This window comes from Trichosurus vulpecula, chromosome 7 (assembly GCF_011100635.1).
Source record: "Trichosurus vulpecula isolate mTriVul1 chromosome 7, mTriVul1.pri, whole genome shotgun sequence".
Classification (NCBI taxonomy): Eukaryota; Metazoa; Chordata; class Mammalia; order Diprotodontia; family Phalangeridae; genus Trichosurus; species Trichosurus vulpecula.
This window is the reverse complement of record NC_050579.1, coordinates 242,815,417-242,838,700: the sequence shown is the minus strand read 5'-3', so window position 1 is coordinate 242,838,700 and position 23,284 is coordinate 242,815,417. Positions and strand designations below refer to the sequence as shown.

General features: G+C 41.8%; 1 protein-coding gene across 2 annotated transcripts in view; it reads right to left on the bottom strand.

The window, feature by feature from the left end:
* Window positions 1-23,284, bottom strand: part of TRERF1 (transcriptional regulating factor 1) — an 89,124-nt gene that overhangs the window by 5,094 nt on the left and 60,746 nt on the right. Inside the window, exons 11-15 of one of the 2 annotated variants that reach the window (XM_036768913.1) lie at window positions 18,019-18,107; window positions 16,203-16,316; window positions 11,133-11,174; window positions 8,613-8,813; window positions 3,872-4,080 (exon numbers count right to left, since the gene is read on the bottom strand). In XM_036768913.1, the coding sequence (XP_036624808.1) occupies window positions 3,872-4,080; window positions 8,613-8,813; window positions 11,133-11,174; window positions 16,203-16,316; window positions 18,019-18,107 (655 nt within the window). The remainder of the gene's footprint in view (window positions 1-3,871; window positions 4,081-8,612; window positions 8,814-11,132; window positions 11,175-16,202; window positions 16,317-18,018; window positions 18,108-23,284) is intronic. The other variant, XM_036768914.1, reaches the window with a different exon arrangement.

Here is a 23,284-nt window from a genome sequence, read left to right as displayed (position 1 = left end):
TACAACCACTTGAAGGTCAAAAATAAGTTTTTTTGGATCATGTCAGTAAAACTGTTCTTTGTCCCCATTTGGAAGGATATGAAGAGCTAAGAGGAGAAAAAAGAAGAGAGAATATTCTAGTCAAGGCCATTACATATCTGCCATTTAAGGGGAAAAAAAAGAATTATGAATACAATGAGACCTATCTGAAATGTTAATGTGTTATCAACGGCACCAGAACTGTATAGACTAGATAATTCCAAGTACTTATCTAAAAAATAAAAACAAAGGCAAAAAATGAAAGGAGGTCAGACAGAATGCATTTCTTTGTTTATTATTTGTTTGATTCTACTCTGTTAAATGCTAAGAAATCCAGGTAAGATTCTATTCCTTATTTTTGTATGTTTATTTGATTATTTGTCTTTATCGATGGCGGTAGGGTGGACAGAATACTAGACTTGACATCAGGAAGACCTAGGCTTACACCCCACCTCTGATACTCACTAGCAACATGATTATCATATTCTCTTGAGACTCAGTTTCCTCATCTGTAAGATGGAGAAAATGAAACCTATAGACCCTTCTCCACAAAATGATTTGGAAGACTCGAATGAGAAAACAAAGGTATAAGCACTTTGCAAACTTTTAACACCATCATTTTGAGTCAGGCCAGTGACTTGAACAAGTGTGGGGAAATCTCTCAGTATGGAAACTCCCTCCACTGACACAGATCAACAACCCAGACTATAACTTACCATGTCGGAGTTGCCTACAGCATTGAAACTTGCCTCTTGTGACAGAGCTAGCATATGCCAAAGGCAGGACTCAAAAGCCGGCTCTATCCTTCACATCATAACACCTTCTCCTCTATTACTGTTGTTATTTTAGTTATAATAAATACTTCAAATAGAAAACAGGACAAGCCCCCAGCCATCAAGACATTTGCCCTTTTTAGAGAAAAACGGGCCCAAACCTGGAAGTTCTTGCCAGTGCACTGACATCACTCAAATAAAGATTCCTCTTTGATGGTCTTTACTGTATCATAGAAAGCTACCAGTTTAGACACAGCTCGTAGTTAATTCCTGTCCTTTATCTTTCAGGCTTTAGTCATGGGGAGACTAGCGGCAATAATGAAAAGGTTGCTTCACTACAGAGATGACAAATTAAATCCACTCTCTCAGAGTAACAGACGTCATAAAGTAAAGGCCACAGTTAATAATGAAAGCTAGCATTTACATAGTGCTTTAAGGTTTGCAAAGCACTTTACAAATATTATCACATCTGATCCTCATGACAAACTTGGGTGGTAGGTGCAATTATTATCTTTATTTAACAGAAGAGTTAACTGAGACAGATAGAGGTTAAATGACTCGCCCAGGGTCACAGAGCTAGTAAGTGTTTGAGACTGGATTTGAACTCTGGTCTTATTAGCTCCAATGCACGGTGGACAGAGCACTGGACTGATCTACATGAGTTCAAGTCTGGCCTCAGATACTTACTAGCTGTGTGACACTGGGAAAGTCACTTAACTCTGTTTGCCTCAGTTTCTCATCTGTAAAATGAGCTGGAGAAGGAACTGGAAAACCATTCCAGTGTCTTTGCCAAGAAAATCCCAAAACGGGGTCACAAAGAGTCAGACACGACTGAAACAACTCAACCACAACAATCTAGCTTGCCTTTGGTTGTTAGGTTATATTCTATGAGAAACATAGGAAGACTTGTATGAACAGACCCAGACTGAAGAAAGCAAAACCAGAAGAACCAATATACACAATAACCATAATAACATAAATGAAAATCATGTTCACAGGAAGCCGAACTCATTATTTGTGATGAACGATCTTGGTCTTGGAATAGAGTTCATGATTCCTTTAGGGAATTATGAGTACAAATGTTTCATATGTTCTTAGATGTGGTCGTACTATCAGTTGGTTTTTACTTACTTGGTATTTGTCATAAGGAAGGTGTGTTTGTGCATGGAAGATTATATATGGAAATGAGTGATGTAAAAGAAAATAATAAAAAATAATAAGCCTTAACTTTTAAAAATATAAAGAACAGGTTAACCTCATTTCATTTATTTGGACAGAGTTGCCAGTTGGTGGCTCTACAAAATGTCGTTCATCTAGTTAACTTTGATTTTTAGCAAACTAACTGACCATGCCTTTTGCAATTCTTGTGTAAAAGGTGGAGAAATGCAGCTGGACTCCAGCAAAGGCAGGAAGAATTAGCCAATCAGCCGGACCCAAAACGCCATCCTTAATGTCAAGAGTCCAACTTAGGTGGTATCTGGTGGAGTGCCCCAGTGATCTGAGCTTGATCCTACCCTTTGTTTACCATTTTTATCAGTGATTAAGATAAATACACAGATGGCAGGGTGACCAGATCCGCAGATGGCACAAACCCGGGAATTATAGCTATCACACTAGATGACAAAATCGGGGTTTAAGAAGATCTGGACAAGCTAGAACACTAGACCAATTTTAAAAAGATGAAATTTAATGGGCCAAAATGTAGGAAAGGGGGGACATAATAAATGCTTCCACACATTTGGAGTGCTGTCACATGGAAGAAGTGCTTATGTTTTACTGGACAGAATGAGGAAAACTGGGTGGAAACTGCAGAGGCAGATTTGGGCTTGAAGTAATTCCTAACAATTCTAGCTATCCAAAAGTGGAGGGGGGCTCCCCCAGGAAGCAGTGGCACCATCCTGAGCACTGTGGAGTAAGGTAATAATTTCTACTACTTTTATCTCCTTGCCTCTTGCCGTCCCTCTACCCCCATTTCATTGTCAAGTATCTTCCTTGAATGGTTCTCACAGGCCTATAATATGGCTTTTTGTTGCTCACATGACTAGGTGGCCTGCCCTCTCCTGCCTCCATGCTCTGCTCACATTGGCCTGATGCCTAAATGCCTGTCCACATTTCTTCCAAAACCTACCCTGCCACTGCCCGCTACAATCCTTTAAAGGCCAAACTCAAACGCCTCCCTAGGCCCCTCCATGAAATCTTCCTAGATCCCTTAGTCAGCAGTGATGAGCTTTCCTTCTGAACTAACAAGAGTCCTTGTACCTTCTGCATTCAGGATGCCTTATTTTCTGTTATAATACACCTATCTGCCAGTGTTATTTCACCATTATTAGATTAATGAGAGCAAGAACTACAGTTCATTAGTCCTTACCTTTCTCTTGGGGTCTACCACAATGCTCTGTGTATAATTAATGTTAGTGACAATGAACAAAACTGAGTGATATCTAATAATGATGACCAAGAGAGACCCTGAAGAAGAGACAAGATAAGGAACCTCCTTCTCTTTAATTCAGAGGTAGGCAAGGGAATAGCACCTACCACGTGCCAGATGCTGCGCTAAGCCCTTTACAAACGTTAAACAATCCTGCAAGGTAGGTGCTCCTATTCTCTCCAATTTACGGTTGAGGAGACTGAGGCAAACAGAGGTTAAATGACTTGCCCAGGGTCACACAACCTGTATGCATCTGAGGCTGGATTTGAGCTCAGAACTTCTTGATTCAGGCCCTACTATGCAGCCACATGGGAGTGTAGACTACTGACTGTACTATCAGAGACAGCCAATATACTGGTTCGTTTCGCAAAACTGCTGTTTTTCTATCTTTTAAAAAAGTTTGTCCTATAGGATGGCCTGCTGGGTATGAAGAGGGAAGGAAGGATATATCTAGAAATGAATGTAAAGGTACAACACTTTTAGAAACAAATTTTAAAAAGCATATTTGCCAATTTTAAATGTGAGCCTGACTCAGCCTTCCTCTTTCCTGGCTGAAGAGTACCCACCTTCTTAACCTAGGGTCTTACTGAACAATGAGAACTGAATGCAGTGCAATAAGAGAATTCAATCTGTTGATCCTGGTCTTACTTACTTCCCACACTCCTTGCAGGGGAAGACAGTGGTTGGGTCAGTCTCACCACTTGCAGTGCTGTGAGCTGGTGAGCTCTTCACAGAACAGTACCCGCTCTGGGTACCTTGCTTCTGCTTGGTAGGCGGAACCGAGCACCGGGCTTTGGCCACCTGGTTTGTACCACCATGGATGCGGGCGTGGCCATTCAGTGCCTGCCGAGAGCTGAACACCTGGGTAAGAAAGGAAGCATACGTGACATCTACAATCCCAAAAACAATATTAGTAATAATAAGTAATAGTGAACATTGGAGGAAAACGCAAGGTTTCCTAGGAACACCCTTAGATCAGGAAGTACCATGCTAAGGCTTTGGATAGAGCGGGAATCTAGTCTTTTCCAGTAGGGGGTTGAGGGGCCTTTGCTCCCTTCTCTCTGGTCTTCTCTCCATCAGAACCAGAGAGAGCACAGTCTAACCCTTTCACCTCTAAAATTTCTGCCCTGGAACCCTGCTGACCACACTAGTGACTGCTTCCCGTGGCCCATTATTTCATGCAGGGCCCTAAACATTTTCTCGTAAGGCAGGGAGGTTTTAACCCATTTATCCTTTAAATTTCCACCCTAAAGGCCTGTTGTACTGATTAGGGATTGCACCTCACCTGGCCAACAATTTCAGGAAGGCTACCAGCCATGCTTCATTTTATTCCCTATTCCCTCTCCATTTTCCCCTTGCTTTCGGCCTTTAGAACCATGATCAAATCAACCCTGTTACTGCTGCTGGGAGGTATACGTCAATGGACTCCGCTATAGATCCGGTAATCATTCCGGTAACTTCCATACCAAACTACCCCACTTTCCTATGAATATTGCCTCCTCCTATTAGAATTTAAGCTCTTTTAGCCTTATAACTTCCTGACAAGAGAGGTGATATACTTAGGGTACAGAATGAGACATGCATATTTTTGTATATAGCCAATGCAGGAATTTGTTTTGTTTTACTATGCTTATTTTGTTACCAAAATTTCTTTTTCTTTTTTTTTTTTTAAATTACATTAGAGTATAAGCTCCCTGAGGGCAAGGAGCATCTTTTGCCCCCTTTTTGTATTCTCCAGTTCTTAACATAGTGTTGAGCACCATGGTAAGTGCTTAATAAATATTTATTGATTTAAAAAAAAACATAAGCACTAAGAACATATGGACAAAGACTGTCTTGTTTTTGTATTTGTATCCCCAGGCTTTGCACATGGTGAACACTTAATAAATGCTTTTTTATTCCTTTAGAGGGCTTTAAAGGTTGCAAAGTACATTACACACATGATCTCATTTGATCCCCTTGTTAGATTTAAAAGTAGGTCAGTCAACTGTCTCACAGCCTGTGATAGGTCAGGCACAGTCTCCCATCGCTGAGAATGGGAGGGAATGCTGATAAGATGATACCCTGCCCCCATGAAGCTTTTAATCATTGAAAAAACGTCGCTTTGGTAGGTATTTCAGACAAGAGCAAAGAAAACAAAGGAGAAATACACCCACTCAACATTTTATCATAAAGATACTAAGGAAAATTCCCAGAAAACACCCAGTTTCTAAAAAAAAAAAAAGTCACAGAGATTGAAATTTAAAGCCATGCCATATATGACAGATTTGACATCTGAATGTACAGATAAGAAAATAATAAAAAGTGAGTGGTAATTCCCAGTTCACACTGGATAAATGATCAACAGATATGAGCAAATGATATTTTCAAAACACAAATTGTTAACAAACATTAGAAAAAAATGCTCAACCTCATTAGTAATTAAAGAGATGCGAATTAAAACACCTCTAAGGTGTCACCACATACCTCTCCAATTGGCGAAATATTATTAGAAGCAACAAAATTTAATGCTGAAGGGGTTGTACAGGAATAGGAAAACTCACTCGTGGCTGGTTTACAACTGAAGACTATTTCTAGAGAGCAATCTAGCATCATAGAGCCTCATAAAAATAATTACGTTGTTTGACTAATTCTATTGTTGAGACTACATCCTCAACTTGTTATGTGTGTGCAAATATACAGGAGCTCACTCTTCTTAGATTTTCATGCGTAACATATATGTAATCACACAATCAAAACAACCTTAATGTCCAACAATGGTGCAATGGTTGTCAACATTTACTGTAATGGAATTTGTTGTTTAGTCTTGTCCTTTTCGTCTGACTCTTTGTGACCCTGTTAAGGGTTTGCCTGACAAGGATACTGGAGTGGTTTGCCATTTCCTTCTCCAGTGCATTTAAGAATAGCAAAAACGAGAAATAAGCAAATCTGGAAAAACCTTAATGAAATAATGCAAAGCAAACAAAGCAGAGTCAGAAGAATGGCGCACACACTAATTACATCTGTATAAAAGGAAAAAATGAATGGCCAAAAGAATCCTGATGAAGGCTTAGAAGTGGCTGAAAATACTTTATGCATTGAAATTAATTTAAATACTATAAATATATTATAAAATTATTATAAAAACATAGTTGGTATCAATGCCTAGTGTTAAGTTTTCAAGTTTTTAATAAAACAATTTTTTTTTTTTTTAAAGAAAAAGTTCATCATTCCAGAATCAAATCACAAAAGATCCCTATGGGAATTCCAGGTCACTGAATGATAAAGACAGATACAAGATCTTGATGTTTTAGTCTTTGCTTCCAAGTCTCCCATCTTTTTAATTTTTTTAACCTAATTCTCTTAGACAGGAAGTATGGTGTCCTTGAACTGCAATCCAGAAGTTATTCAGTCATGTCTGACTCTGCCATGGCGTTTTCTTGGCAAAGATACTGGAGTGCTTTGCCACTTCCTTCTCCAGTGCACTCCCATCTTACAGATGAGGAACTAAGGCAAATAGGGATTAAGTGACTTGTCCAGGGTCACACAGCCTGTCAGTGTCTGAGGCTGGATTTGAACTCAGATCTTCCTGCCTCCAGACCTAATGCTCTATCCACTGCACTACCTAGCTGCCCAGTCTAGAACATCTGGGTTAAAATCTCACCTCAGATGGTTACTATCGTCTACGTGGCCTTAGAGAAGTCACTTAAGTTCTCTGGGCCTCAATTTCTTCACCTGTAAAACAAGGGGGTTGAACTAGATGACCTCTACAGATGCCTTTGAGCACTAAATCTACGATCCTGTCCTCTAACTGCATATGAATTGACTGCGATTTTGGATTAGCATTTCAACAGGAAATACTACTGGTTTTATCTGAGGGATGTGCAGTTCCTTCTAGCAAGGAGCCTTCTTTTACACCTGAAGAACCCTCACCAGCCTGTGAAGAATACAAGCCTTAAGGAAGCTGGACACGATGCCCGCTCTTCACACCAGTACGGAGAGGGAGCAACCTCCAATTCCTGGAGATGCAGAATGGCCCTCCTGGACACAACCCATACAGGAGGGCTCCATCTTCAGGAAAACTGATCTAGGAAAATACTCCTAATTCAGACGAATGGTCAGGCCCAAGGAGGGGAACAGGGAGGGAAGGAATCACTCTTCAATCACTAACATTTAAAAAAATAAGACCAGTCGTTAAATAGTAAGATACTTGCAGCACTGCAGTTAGGCATTCAGAACAACTCAACCAAGCTAATAGTGTTCAATTAGAGATCCTTTGGGAACCTGCTTTAAGGAATAGTTGTGAGCGTCATATTCATTTTATGTGAAATAAATGGTGCTGGAGAGGAAATCTGTTCTGTTAAATGGCACACACACACACACACACACACACACACACACACACATACACCCTCTTCTGATATTGTTTATAGGACTCTAATTAAAATCCTTTTTGGGGGGAGGGGGGGAAAAGTATACAGGGTCAAAGAATACTTCCACCAAGTCTGTCTCAATTTTAACAAATTTCAAATTAACAGGACTCAAAACTTCAAGGAATACACATATACATACATACATACACACACACACAAGTATGTAAATACATTTTATGGATGTATATATATGTGTGCAATATAAAAATACACATAGGTGCACACATGTAAACTGCATATGATAAAACAATGTACAACTTTATTATATGCACATATAGTGTGTATACATACAGCACACATACATGTATTTATGCATGTAAGAATGTAACTAGTGTGATGTATAGAGCATCTCACCTATCTGTCTTATCTACTGGAATATCCCTATTCCTATATATGTGAATACAGGAAAACCCAGACCTGTAACCTCATCAGGGGGTGAGTATTCCCATTATACTTTACAAAAAGGGTCCTCTTCCAGTTTTCTTTAACATGCATAACTCTCCTTATGTAATTAAATGTATACAGCTAGGTGGCACAGAGCAGGAAGTCCTAGAGTCAGGAAGACCTGAGTTCAAATCCAGCCAGCTGTGTGACTAGCTGTGTGACCCTGACAGCAAGTCACTTAACCTTGTTTGCCTCAGTTTCCTCATCTGTAAAATGAGCTGGAGAAGGAAATGGCAAACCACTTTAGTATTTTTACCCAGAAAACCCCAAGTGGGGTCACAAAGAGCTGGACACAAATAAAATGACTGAACAAGTGTCAGAAGCCACTGATTACAGAAGATGTACCACAAATTAAATTAAAGCAGTCACAAAATAATGATCCAAGAAGCAGTGGGCACATGGGATCCCACTTGCAAAAGTGTGATTTATACTAAATCTTTCCAGGAGCTCCTATATGTGAGGACCACCTGCATCTCCCCTTTCCCCTCTACCCCCACCCCAACACTAGCTGCTCGATTAACAGTGAAGGACACTTACGGAACCACAGTTTGGCATTTCACAGACAAAGGAGACTGAGGAGGGCGTAAGGCTCTGAAGCGTTGGCAGGTCTATGGGTGCCACCAGCGTGATTGGCGGAGGATCTGGAGACTTCTGCACATCAGGGTCATCTTCTTTTGCGGACTTTCTGTCTTCTTCCAAGTCATCATCATCTTCTACATCCTCCTCTTCTTCACTCGTCTAGTCACAAAAGGGCAAAGATAACAAAACGGAAAGAGGGAGAAAATCCCCAAGTGTCATAATTATCGAGGAGCAGAACAGAGGGGCTAAGAAAGAAGAAAGGCTAAGCCATGCATGGCCCCCATTCCCCTCAAAGGGGCTCAAAGTCTCCTACAAATCTGGGGCTGGCAGTCTTGGGGCCATAGGTCAAGGATGATGTTTTTCTCTCTTTACTGGTTCTTTTACTGTTTTTGGCAGGTTTGCCATCCACACAGACAGGCCCCTAGATCTGAATTCTCTCACTTTGCTCAGCAAGACCATTTAAAAAAGTTCCCTGGCCTTTTCATTGTAAAATCTGTATTTTACATATAATGGGTATCATATGTCTTGCCTTCTCAATGGGTGGAGGAGGGATTAGAAGGAGAGAGAGAATTTGTAACTCAAAATAAAGATTAAATTTGAAAAACCCCACAAAGATCTGTATTCTATATATGATGGGTATTATATTTCTTGCCTTCTCAACAGGTAGAGAATTTGGAAATTTAAAATAAAACAAAAAAATATCCAAAAATCTGTATTCTCCCATACCAAGACATGTGAAGAATATGGAGGTGGAACATGATCCCCACTGGTAACAAGACTAAGAACCAGCTTGAAAAGTTAATAAGGAACTGCTATATTTTCTCTCATGCCCTCCTGGTCCCTCTCCTACTTCCCCTTGGCTGGAGGGTTCAGGGCTATTGCCCTCTAGGGTACCTCCCAACCCTGTGGGGAGACACAGAGTCAGCGAGCTGGCACTGCAGCAGCTGCCTGGTCCTTTTCTGGGACAGATGTTTATGACTCAACTATCAGGCCTTGCTGTGGAGGCATGTGCCTATAATCTCTGCTACTGGGGAAGCTGAGACTGGTGGATTGGTTGAATTCAGGAATTCTGAGCTGTAGCAAGCTAAACTGAGTGGGTGTCCACACTAAGACTGGAATGAATATAATGAGTTCCTGGGAATAGGAAGCTACCAGGCTGCCTAAAGAAAGGGGTGACCAGCCAGGTCAAATCTCCCATGCTGATGAGTAATGGGACTAGACTGACTAATGGACACTATACTTCCAGCATGGACAGAATAAAACAAACAAAAAACAAAAAAACAAACATTCAAATATGAGACTTAAGTGGAAACAATATGCTAAATGCAAACACAGTATCTCACTCACTTGGAATTAATTTATTTCTCCTTCTCTCATACAATATACCAAGACTTTCTTACATCACTGTTTTGTTCTAAACAATAAGGAACTGGTAAAGAAAGTGACAACTGTTAGATTTAGGCCCTACTTATTTTTACTACTGATTGCTGGATAACTCTAGACAAGTCACTGTCCTTTAGGAATGGGGGGGTGGAATTTTTAATTATTCCAATCATTTTTCCTTCTTCTATTTTAGAATGACATTGCCACAAGGTGGCGATGGTGACTGGAGAGAGAGGGTGGGGACGGTAAATATGGCATGTACGTGTTTTCACACTGTATGATGCGTTCTGGCCTTAGGCTTTCTAGTCTTTGGATAACACACAGTCACTTCGGGCCCTCTGCACTCAGAAGCTTTCTAGCTTGGCAGGGGGCTTGCCAATGTCTTATGTCAATCCCATCTATGAACATAATGAGTATAAGACCATAAAGAAATATTTTATCTTGCTTTCATAATAGCACTTAATTGTTATGCAACTATTATTCTCATCTGATCATCCCAATAACTCTTTGGAAGAAGGTAGGCCAAATATCATTATACCCAATTTACAGGTAAGGAAATCAAGTCTCAGAAAGGCAAAAATAATTTGCATAAAAGGCCCTACAGCTAGCTTGAAGGTGAGGTGGGGGTGAACCTGTTCCTTCTTCCATATTATACTTCTTCTTACCAGAAGCTACCTCAGGCACCCTGCATTCCAACCTTCTAAATGTGCAGGGGAGGAGAGAAATGATAACCTGGCTCTTTCTTCCTGTCTCCTGGGAGCTCAGGTCTCCCTGCCTTTGGTGGGAAGGAAGGAAGGGAGGAGTACGGCTCTACGTGATAGCTTTTCAGGCATTCCCAGATACTCAAATTGAAAAGGAAGAGATTCTAAAGAAGAAAGTTGCCTTGCTAGAAATCAAACCTGTCCCTACAGGGCAGTCACGTGTATTTTCTGACCCTGAAACATGTTAACTATCGAAAAGAGCAATCTTCTACATGGTTTTGGTTCAGAGAACATGGCCTTTTCCTCATTCCAACTGCCAGTTACTACTGAACTTCCTTCTCTCCCTTCCCCTTCTCCTTTTACCCTCTTCTCATGACCTATCAAACAATCTTACCTTTGCTCCACCCAGAGGTGTCTTCCTAAGTGTGCCATTGACCTGGGGGAAGAAGGAGGTACAACCCAAATGACCCTTCCCTGCTATTTTTTTTCAATGATAATTTTATCATATATTTAAAAGGAATAGCAAATTATATATAATAGATTTGCAGTTTTATGTGCAATCATCTTTTTATAACTTCTACTATGTTATAGAAAACCTTGTTATATTTCTTTTTTTTTTCTTTCCTGCTATTTTTAAGGCAAGCACTCCACAGCAATCCCCTAGGGCCAAGGTCATTAATCCCATCCCACCACCCCATTCAGGACCAGAGAGTGGAGACACAGGCTTAGGGAAAAGAATTGGACCTGTGATTTCATCCCTTTACTGGATGAAGAAACTCCCTTGACCAACACAAGTCTGTACTTCCTTGACAGTTTCTAGAGTTGCTTGCCTACAGCAGTAGAGTCAAACTCAAATAAAAATGAGGCATATAAACCTAACACAAGGATTGTAGATTGCAGGTTGACTTAAAAAAACCCACAAATTAACATTACCTATGTTTCATAGCACTTTAGTTTATTTTGTTAAGTATTTTCCAATTCCATTTAATCTGGGGGCCTGTTTCACACTTGTGACCTAGACAGTCTTAAGAGATCAAGTGACTTGTCCAAGGTCATACAGCCAGGATGTTGGAAAGGCAGGAAGGGAACCAGGTTTTCCTGGCTCTGAGAGCGATTCCCTATAGCTACCCCACCTGCCTCTCACAAAGCTGTTTCTCTAGAAGATGCCATTATGACTCTAACCTGAGGCCTTTCACAAACCAAAAATTTCCATTTTGCTTGAGCAACTCTCGGGAGGCTTATGTAGTATTTTTTCCCCAATGACAAGAAAAGAGACCTGAGTTACCCACACCACTGGCCTTGAATCAAGATTTTCTTGTTTCAGAAAACTTGAGTCATCTCATATGTAAGCTGTTTTGTTCTCCTTGAGTTCACAGGCCATGCTGGTGTGGACACCTCTGGCACTGCCCCACTACTAAAGAATTGTAGTGAATGAGTCAAGGGACTGCAAAGGAATACCACCTTCCTCTGTCTTCCCCACTGCATCCCTCCATACCAACCCAACCTCCATCTTCCTGGACAGGCTTCCTTTGAGTCTGAATTAAAATCCTGTCTTTTACAGAAAGCCTTTCCCAATCCCTCTTAGTTCTAGTGCCTTTCCTCTGTTAACTATTTCCTTTTTATCCTATATAGAGGTTGCCTTGTATATATTTGCTTGCATGCTGCCTCCCCCATTAGATTGTAAGACTCTCTTTTGCCTCTTTTTGTATCCCCAGCACTTAGCACAGTGCCTGGCAAAAGGTAGGCGCTTAATAAATGCTGACTTCGACAGATGTAGCCTTGATGACTTTACAAAGCCAACAATGATGTTTTATCCTCCTTCCACAGGACTCTCTTTTCTCAAACTCTCCTTAACACAGGCTCCCAGGACAAGACATTTAGAATTGGATAGAACCTTAGAGACCACTGAGCCCAAATCTCTCATGTTATAGATGAAGAAAATGGGGCACAGAGAGGGAAAGTGACTTTCCCAGAGTCACACAGCCATTAAGTGTCCAAAGCAGGGTCGGAACCCCAGCTTTTCTGGGTTCAAGTTCTAAACGCTATTCAGCATGACATCCTACCTCTCATTATCCCCCAGGTTTAAATCAGAGCTGCTTGTAACCATCAGGAAACACAAGCTCTGCTGCAGCAGGGCATTATCTAAGAGGCTTCAGGACAATGAGGAAAAAATTGGCTGTAACTAGAGTCTAGCACTATTCGCTGATCCAACCCCCCTTCTGGATATAAAGCACTCACAGAATCAGAAAAATGCAAGAGGGCTAAAGGAGTCTCAGAGACCCTATCTAGTCCAATCCTCCAGAGGTTAATGAGGCCTTGCCTCAGGTCACACAGTAAATCAATGGCTGAGCTGGATTAGAACTGAGGTCTCCTGAGGTCTTGCCACTATAGTAGCGCTGCCACAACGGTGGGTCATACCATTCATTTCCATTCAAGTCAACAAGAATATGCTCCTACTATGTGCTCAGGACTGTGTTGGGAAGTGAGAACTCAAACAAAAAAACATCAAGCCCTTGCTGACCCTCAAGAGGCAATTAATTTTACTGGCAATTAATCACAGACTTGTGATGGAGTCTCTTCTGGTTGCCTTATTGTTAACTAACTTTTCACCTGTAATAGAATGTTTTGTCTTTAGATTATAAGCTTGTTGAGGGCAGGGGCTTTCTTTTAATTAATTGGATCCCCAGCTCTTAGCACAGTGACTGGCACATCATAGGTGCTTAATAAATGTTTACTGGACTGGATTGGATATGTCTTGTATCCCCAGTTCACCAATAAATTCCTTGAGAGCAAAGGTCGTTTCCTAACTTCTGGGTATTCCATTCCATAACTAAAAGCTGTTGTTATTCAGCTGTTTTCAGTCATGTCCCGACTCTTCATGACTCCATTTTTGGGGTTTTCTTGACAAAGATACTGGAGTGGTTTTCCATTTCCTTCTCCAGCTCATTTTACAGATGAGGAAACCAAGGCAAACAAAGCTAAGTGACTTGCCTAAGGTCACACAGCTAGTGAGTGTCTGAGGCCAGATTTGAACTCAGGAAGATGAGTCTTCCCAGCTCCAGGCCTGGTACTCTATCCACTTCAACACCTAGCTGCCCCATAGCCAACATAGTATACTTAGCATAAAAAAAAGCACTTTCTAAATATCTTGCAATGGTTTATGGGCCATTTTTCTTTGTCTGTTCACCAGGTACAGATGAGGCCAAGCAGATACTCCTACAAATAAGGTAAGCCAATGTCTTCCTGGTAGAAAGAAGTATGATAACCAGTTAGACTTGGGAGTCTAAAAGATCCTCATTCAAAAGTTGTCTCAGGCACTTACTATGTGACTGTGGGTAAGTCAATTAACTGCCCCTTTTTCTCAGTTTCTTCTTCTATAGTGGTTAGGTCGATGGCATAGTGGGTAAAGCACCAGGCCTAGAGTCAGGAAGATCTGAGTTTAAATCTGGCCTCAGATGCTTACTAGCTGCACTAATACGTCACTGAACCCTGTTTGCCCCAGTTTCCTTATCTGTAAAAAGAGCTGGAGAAGGCAATCATTCCAGTATCTTTGCCAAGAAAACTCCAAATGGGGTAACAAAGAGTCAGACAAGGCTGAAAAATAACTCAGAAACAACATATGAGGATACCAGAACTTCTCTGACATTTCTACCATGCCCCCGGAGGCTCATTTTTGAGGAAATCCCATCATCTTGCAAGACCTCATCAGTCTTGGTACTCTATCTCATCACCACCCTGTCCCTCTGATTGAAGGGGGGATCCATGTCATTTCTTACCTGGCTCTGCACTCCTCACTTCTGGGCTTTCCTTTTGTGTGCTGTCTCCCCTCCCCCACCCCAATATTTATATCCCTAGCACTTAGCACAGTGCCTGGAACACAGTAGGGGCTTAATAAATGCTATATGACTGAGAACCTACTTCACTGGGATGTTGTAAGGATCAAATGGGATAAAGAAAAAGTGCATGTCACCTCCATATTCAATAAACTCCAGTGGCTCCCTATCACCTCCAGAATTAAATACAAAATCCTGTGTGGCATTCGAGGCCCTTCATAACCTAACATCCTACTACTCCACCTTTCTCATCTTCTTACACTTTCCCTTCCCCACCTACCTCTAGGTGCTCCCCAGTCCAATGACACTGGCCTCCTGGCTGTTCCACAAACAAGATATTCCCACTCTCAGCTCCAGGCATTTTCTCTGGTGGTCCCACATGCCTCAAAGACTCTCCCCTCCTCATGCTCATCTCCTGGCTTCCTTCAAGTCCCAACTAAAAATCCCACCTTCTACAGGAAACCTTTCTTAATCCTAGTGCCTTCCCTTGGTAAATTATTTCCTAATCATCCTGCATATAGTCTGTTTGTACACACTTGTTTGCTTGTTGCCTATCCCATTACACTGTGAGCTCCTCAAGGGGAGGGACAGTCTTTTGCCTTTGTACCTCCAGTACTAGTAAAGTGCCTGGCACATAGTAGGTGCTCAATAAATGCTCAGTGACTGAGTGACATCACAAACCTTAAAGAAGCTTATTAATGTCAGCAAGAAGATGTCATTTCCAAATGAAATAATATTACCATTTATTTCTACTGTATGTATCTGTATCTGTATATCTACAGGCACATACAGGTGTCATGGCTACAGATCATGCTTACGGGGGGAAAAAAAGCTTGTACTATGGTTCTAGGCCATGGATGAACAACATAGTATTTCTGCTATCATGTTATTTCCATAACCTTTGTCTTATTTCTGAAGGCCCTTCAAAGAAGGAATGAAACATCCTAGTTATTATTATAAAAATAACAAACTGTGGGCACTCAACACACTGAAAAAAGTGTAAGTCAACAGATAACTAATAAGTTGTGTCCCCCTTATCAACTGGGAGAGTGCGCTTTCTCCTTTCAAAGACATGTCATTTTACTCAGATTTATAGAATACAATTATTTCCCTGGGATTAAAGTATCATGGATTTAGAGTTGGAAAGGACATTAAAAGGCATCTAGTCTAGTTTCACACAGGTAGTAAGTGACAGAGGCAAAATTTGAATCCAGGTCCAGTGATTCCTAATTCAATGCATTTCCCACTGTGTCAGTATCAGGAATCAGGAACACGTGGCCCACGCTGAGGTCAACCAACAAACACATTCAGCTGATCCTTCTCTACCCAACTCCAGCTCAGGGTGACCTCATTCCCCTCCTGCCTGGCTGTGGGATGGGCTCATGCTAAAGACTAGGGCATCAGAAGATAAGGTAATCAAATCCATTTCCAAAGAAGAGGCCCTTGAAATCGGGGGGACTGGGTGCCAAGCTCTTTCCAGACAGGTGAAAGAAGGTCCTCTGTCTCAACTGTTGGCTTATTTTACTAGTCATATTCATAAAAAGTAATCTCCACCCCCTTATTCCCTAGGGTGATAAGTGTAGGTGGGATGGAGATGGGAAGGGGAGGGAGCGCACGGCACTATCACTTACCACACAGTCATCTATGATCTCGGCAAGACGCGTTCGATGTTTCCGGCCTAAGCGCATGATTTTTTTCCATGTGTAGTAGTACTCAACACATTGGGCCACTGTCTTAGACTTCACCTGGAGGGAAGGGGACAGATTGCTAAGATTAACACCTTCAGATCCTTCAAATAGCAATTTTTTTTTCATTTCAATGAATGGCAGTTTTTGGTTTTTTGTTCAAGAGGCAAAAAATGTCCCCCTGACATTAGCTGGAGTGACAGACAAAAGGAAGAGAAAGGGTGAGCTGCAAAATCACTTAGTCTGGCTCCAAGGAGGCAGAGAATTTTACTGACCTGTTCCCCTCCCCAAATGAAAGGAGATATGGTACAAGATTAATTTCTCTGGCCTGTCTGTCCATGCTTCTCTGCCAGGTTGTTCAAAGGAACTTGGCATATGAGACAGTGACAGCACCACCACCACCACCACCACCACCCCCCCAAAAAAATTCCAGGTACTTCATATAATGTCAAACTCTTTAGATGATAGTTTGCCTAAATTACTTTTTCCCCTTTATTCTTTATCATAAGGGATGACTCTATGGGAGGGGGAGAGGGAGAGACTTCTTGTCATAAGGAATGGTTCTCTAGGAGGGGTAAAAGAGATTCTTTGGACCAAGGGATGGAATGGGGAGAGATCCCTTTTAATTAGGGATGGTTTCTTCTGGAAAAAGGAGGGAAGATTTCTTGTTACAAGGAATAGGGAAAGATACATAGGAAATATAGGGGGTATAACAACAAAAGACAGTAATAAAAATTTTTTTAGAAGTCTTAGAAATAGGGATAGAGCTCTACCCTTGAGAACAAAATGAGGATTTTTGCCCTCAAGGATCTTCCAGGCTAGTAGATGAAAATAAAACAAATAAGGGAAATATATACCATTATATAAGTGCATTAGAGAGGTACAAAACAAAGTGCTATGTGAGGTTTTTAAGGGAAGATAATTAGCTATTTGGGGGGTGAGGAGAAGGGAAGCCCTGGAAGAGGTACATAAGGATGGAGTTTTAAAGGATAGGCAGGAATTTAACTGGTGAACTGAGGATGGCATTCCCTGGTGAACTGAGGATGGCATTCCAAGAATAAGGAGTAGCCTGAATCAAGGTTTGGACTGAGAAAATTGGCATAGAGTTGTCCAATTTGCCTAAAGAACAGAGTATACGGAGGGGAGTAAGATGAGACAAGGATGGAAATATACCAGGTCTTAGAGGGCTTTGAATGCTAGCGAGAAGGGCATGAGCTTTAATCAGGAGGCAAAAGGAGCCACTCAAAACTTCTGAAATAATGGGGTAACATGACCAGATTTATGGGCAAGGAAGATTAAAGTGGGAGCAGCAGGAAGAATGGACTGAAATAGAAGACAGTGGATTTGGGAAGATCTATTTTTAAAATGCCTTAGGTATATATGCTGAGAGTCTGTATAAGGTAGTCCCAGTAGGGGAAAAAGAAGAGAGGTGAGATTGAAGCGATGTTTCAGAGAGAGAGAGAACTGATAAGTCTTTGTAATACCTGGATATGAAAAGGTAGGGAGGAAGAAAAGTCTCCAATAATGCCAAGGTTTCAAAACTGGGCTATTGAGTGAATAGTGACACCAAAGACACAAAGTCATCTTTAGCCACTATATGGCTGATTAATTAATTCACTGTTTATTAGCTGCTGTATTAAAACTTTTTCTTTCAAACTTGGGGTAAGGAGCCCTGCCCACATATACATTAGCCCACTTACATTAACACACATACAGTAGGGTGGAGAGGTTGTTTCATTTTAGTAAAGAGAGGCTTTCTTACCATCTTCTGTACAAAAATAAAATCTTTGCTGTAAGTGGCTAGTGCTTTGTTAAATAGTTTTCTTTCTAGGGAGGTCCACTTGTCTGATCCTAAGAGAAAGCACAAACATCATATAAGCATCTCAACCATTGCCTGGGTGATTCTCTCTTCCCACAAATCTCTCAAGTGTTTCCTCTTTGTTGGTTATAAATTGACATCAGCCATGCGACAGAAAGCAGGAATTTAGAACGTGATAGTCCATAGTTTACATCGTAGCCTTAAAAACGGGTTTAGATGTACTTTGAGAGCCTTGGTTTGCCAGGGGAAATCCTCCAACCACTTGCCTAAATGAGGAAATCGCTCCAGTATATTCTTCACAAAGCTGATAAAGTGTTTTCCTAAAGTAATGGTTTCCTAAAGTAATAATAATGATGATAGCTAACATTTATATAGTGCTTATTATGTGCCAGGCACGGTACTTGCCAGTGCTTTACAATTATTATCTCATCTGATCGTCACAAAAACACCAGGAGGTAGGGGCTATTATTACCCCCGTTTTACAGATGACGAAACTGAGGCAAACAGAGGTTAAGTGACTGGTCCAGGGTCACACAGCAAGTAAGTGTCTGAGGTCTTTCTGGCTCTAGGGCCAGCGCTCTATCCACTGCACCACCAAGCTGCCAAAAAGTGCAGGTCTAGTAGGGTATAGTGGCACAAGTCTGCAATCCTATGAACCAGGGGAGGCTGAAACCGAAGGATCAGCTGAGTCTGGTAGTTCTGAGCTAGGGTAGGGCTCAGATGTCTATACTAATTCTATCTAGCACCCAGGAAGTGGAGGGCCACCAAGGTATCAAAGGAGAAGCTAACCAACTCAGGGCTGTAAATCAAAGGAGGTCAAACACTCATAGTGACAAGTAGTGGGATCAGGTCTCCAAAGGCAGCTAGGGACTCAGTGGATAGAATGCTGGCCCTGGAGTCAGGCAGATGTGAGTTCAAATCCAGGCTCAGATCCTTACTAGCTGTATGACCCTGGGCAAGTCACTTAACCCTGTTTGCCTCAGTTTCCTCATTTGTAAAAGGAGGGGAGAAGGAAATGGCAAACCCCTCTAGTATCTTTGTGAAAAAAACCCCAAATGGGGTCATGAGGAGTCAGACACGACTGAAACAACTCAACGGCGTGTCTATTAAGTGGCCGCTGAACTTTGTGGCTGAGGGAAATGGGGACATCCAGTCTTCCCTTTCCATCCCCCCCCTGCAGGAAAACAAACAAACCCTAAGTCGTATCATGTCACCCCCCTTAATTCAGTAAACTCCGATGGTGCACCCTGTTGCCTTTAAGATCAAATATAAACTCTTCTTTAACATTTAAAGCCATTAACAACCCGGCACCAAACTACCTTTCCAGTTTTCTTAAAAATGACTTTCCTTACAGTGCTCAGGAATCAAGTCACCCTGGCTTCCTGCTGTTCCTTACCCATAAGCAACATTTAATCTTCCATCCCTGTCTGCAATGTCCCTCTCCTTATCTCCACCTCTTTCAGATCTCTGCTCAAATGCTACCTTCTACACAAAGCCTTTCCCCAAAACCCCAGTTACTACCACCTTCCCTGCCAAAAATTACCCTATATTTATTTTGTATATATACTTGTCTATGTTTATGTTGACTTCTCCAATTGAGTGTAGCAGCAGGCCTCCCATATGAACCATCCTGCCCAGAAAGGAAAGCGGTAAGAGACAGACATCACTTGCCAAAAGGGAAGGGCTGAGGGTTTCTCTTGACTCAATTCAGGTTTGAACACCTTCCTTTTTGTCTTTGAATTCCCAATGCCTGGTACATAATTGGGTTTTTAAATGCCAGTGAGTCAGCTGATTGATTCCTTTCGGCAAGTCAGGAGGAAAAAGGTGAGTTTGCAAAAGACAAGCAAAAGTTCCAGGGCCAGAACTCCTGCAGACACAGGCTACATTAAAGGTTGTGTCAACTTCCAGAGTTCTGCCATCTCCACATTTCTCAAGCTCCTCATTCACCGAGGTTAGTTCCCACCACTGTGTTTGTGTCCTGGTCATCCTGGCAACTAAAATCCTCTATTATCCTCATTGTGGGCAGCCTGGCAGCTAAAGTCTCTCAGAAAGTTCACTAACAGCCATGTGAATTTAAAACACCAAGAACAAAATACTGCATTTGCCAGCCGGCAGAGGGGCTAGAATCCCTTAATCCCTTGATAAATGTTTACACCTAACTGCCCTGCCAAGCCCCAGAGAAGCTGTTTCAAGTAGCCACAAGCCCCCTGGGTTTTCCTTTGCTTATGGATGGGGGAAACAAGAATAAAAATAAAAAATCACCCGCCTTTATAGAGGCCGTTAACATTCCCCACTGGTACTGGCAGTTTTTTCAAAGCTCTCTTCCAATGTTATTGGCAAAGGTAAGAGATCACGACCTTTTCTCAGTGGGTTCAACAAGCATCTTGCTCTCAATACACTGACTAGTGAAGCCATCAATAGGAGCCCGCCGAGGCGGCTGTCGTACCTGTAAAGTGTCAATGCCTCATGGATGAATTGGATGAAGTTCAGATGGACTAAATGTCTTCTGGCACACAGAGGCTTGTTGGCAAGAGAGCATGAAGTCACAGTGGGATGGTTACTGGAGGACAGAGGCCAACTCCTCCAATGAAGCCATTTGTGTGTACCTAGTACCATTCCCCTCCTTGATTTTTCCTTGAGTACATATTGTGTCTTTCCAGTAGAACGCGGGCTTCATGTTTATGGCTTTGTACCCTAAATGCTCTGCACACTGTAGGTGCTTAATAAATGTTTGCTAAATTACGAGGCTGCCTTGGGGGGTGGGGGCAACTAAACTTTTGATTTCATAAGTGATCTACCAATAAAAAAAGAAACTTGCTTTACCAATGTGGATTGGCAACCATTCACCAATCTGTAGCTTTAAGAGAGTTAACTGAGGCACTAAGACTTTAAATGATCTATCCAGAATCCCATAGTCAGTATGTGTCAGAGGCTGGACTTGAACCCAGGATGTTCTAAACATGATGCCAATTCTATATCCAAAATACCACAGGGACATATTGTGATCAAATACAAACTTTGATTTAAGATTTACAAAGTGCTTTCCTCAAAAAAAGCCAAATCCTATAAAGTCAACAATGTATCATCTCCATTTTATAAAGAAGAAATTCAGTCACAAGACATCATATGACTGGTTCACGGTCACGTAACATATGTCAGAGTAAGGAAAAACGTATACATCACAGAGCTACAAGAGACCTCAGAGGTCATCTAATCCGTCCGCCCTCGCTTAATAGATTAAGAAATTGAGACTCACTGATATTAACTGACTTACTTTAGGAAGTAGAAAGTGTCAGAGGTGACTCAGAGTCAGTTCTCATTGCACTATACTATGCTGCCTCCCATGAGCACAGCTCTTCTGATTCTGTGATCAGAGATGTTTTTACTAGAAGGTGTTGGAATCCAGACTATAGTTCTCTGAGAATCCAAATTCTATGTAACCTGGTCCCCTCCTTTCCATTCACCCCAAGATCACTGTCTCCAAGATAGTCCGGCCCCATCCACTATCCTTGCTTCCTTACACAGCTGTGCAAGGGGTTGCTTTCCAAAAACATCAGGGTTCCCAGGTCATCTCTGTAAAGTGTCCCAGGTTTATATCTTCCCCTTGGTAAGGAAAGTTAACTTCTTCAACCCTCAAAAGGGGCAATGTCTTCGATAAGACTCTACGATTCTATACACCTTCACTGGACAAGTAGAAGCCAAATGGGCAGGAGCCAGGGGAATAAAAGAAGAGTCGTGTCCCAGCCTAGATTCTGTCTCTTTCATTAGGGCTCAGTGAGCATAGTTTCTCAAACACATCTGCTCACAGCTCATCTCACATTGATAGGTGTAGTACCCATCTAAATCCAATCTAAGAGATATTTATTAAAACACCTACTGTGCACCAGGTGCTGAGACTAAGGAAGAAAAAAACCAGTTCTTGCCCTCAAGTAGCTTACATCCTATTGAGAGGGATACAACCTGGCACCAGGCCTCCCATATGAACCATCCTGCCCAGAAAGGAAAGCGGTAAGAGACAGACATCACTTCCCAAAAGGGAAGGGGTGAGGGTTTCTCTTGACTCAATTCAGGTTTGAACACCTAAAAGTGAAAGGGAGGGTCAAAGTAACACTAGAAAGGCGTACAAAATTAACAGGGAAGTTATTCATGCTCAGCCAGGTACATCACAAAACAACATGAAATATGCCAGTCTTCCCCCAGCACCTGAAATGAATCATCTTCTTCCCTCCCTCCGTCAAGTCTATACTTCCTCAAATTCTTTCTATCCTCCCAGGTCCAACTCAGATTCTAAGTCTTCCATGAATGCCGCCTCTTCTTCAGAGGTTGTCTCCAGTCAAACTGACTGACGTGCTCACTGAGCCCTAATGAAGGAGACAAAATCTAGGCCGCTCTTCTGCTCGCCTTTTATTCCCCTGGCTCCTGCCCGTTTGGTCTTTACTTGTCCCAGTGAAGGTGTGTAGAATCCTAGTCTTATTGAAGACACTGCCCTTTTTGAGAGTTGAAGTTACTTGCCTAGACCCTGGTGGGCGTTACCTACTATCCCCCCAGGGCATTGTTTCTCATTCCTTTCTCCAGGAGCTCAGCCTTCCCTTCCCCTACAATCCCAAACTTTTTACTGGGGAAATTCACTATATATGTTCATGTTCCTTTAAGTAACTTGTTCTTCCAGTTCATTAACCTCAACTACAAATTCACCTCCTGAATGGTGGGTCACACCCTAAATCTCACCACCATCCACGAGGGTTTCACTTTCTTGATCGAGAATGCGGAAATTTCTCTATCTGACCATAACCTCCTATCATGCCATGTATTCTTTGTCCTCGCTGTGACCTCCACTTGTTGGGCTCTCTCCGGGGATCAACCCCACTCTGGCTTCACGTTCCTTCCTTCTCAAACTTGACCTTATATTTAATTCTCATCTCTATGCAGATGATTCACAGATATTTTTCCATTTCTAACCTCTCTCCTGACCTCCAAACTCCCATCTCCAACTGTGTATTGTAGATCTGAAACTCAACATGTACAAAACTGAACTCATTATCTTTCCCCCCAAACTCTCCCTCCTTCCAAACTTTCCTATTACTCTCAAAGGCACCACTATGCTCCCAGGCATCCAGGCTCAAAACCTAGGCATCACTCTCAATTCTTCATTTTTTTTTTACCCTGAATACCTAATCAGCTGTCAAATCCTGTCATTCTTCTTATTTCT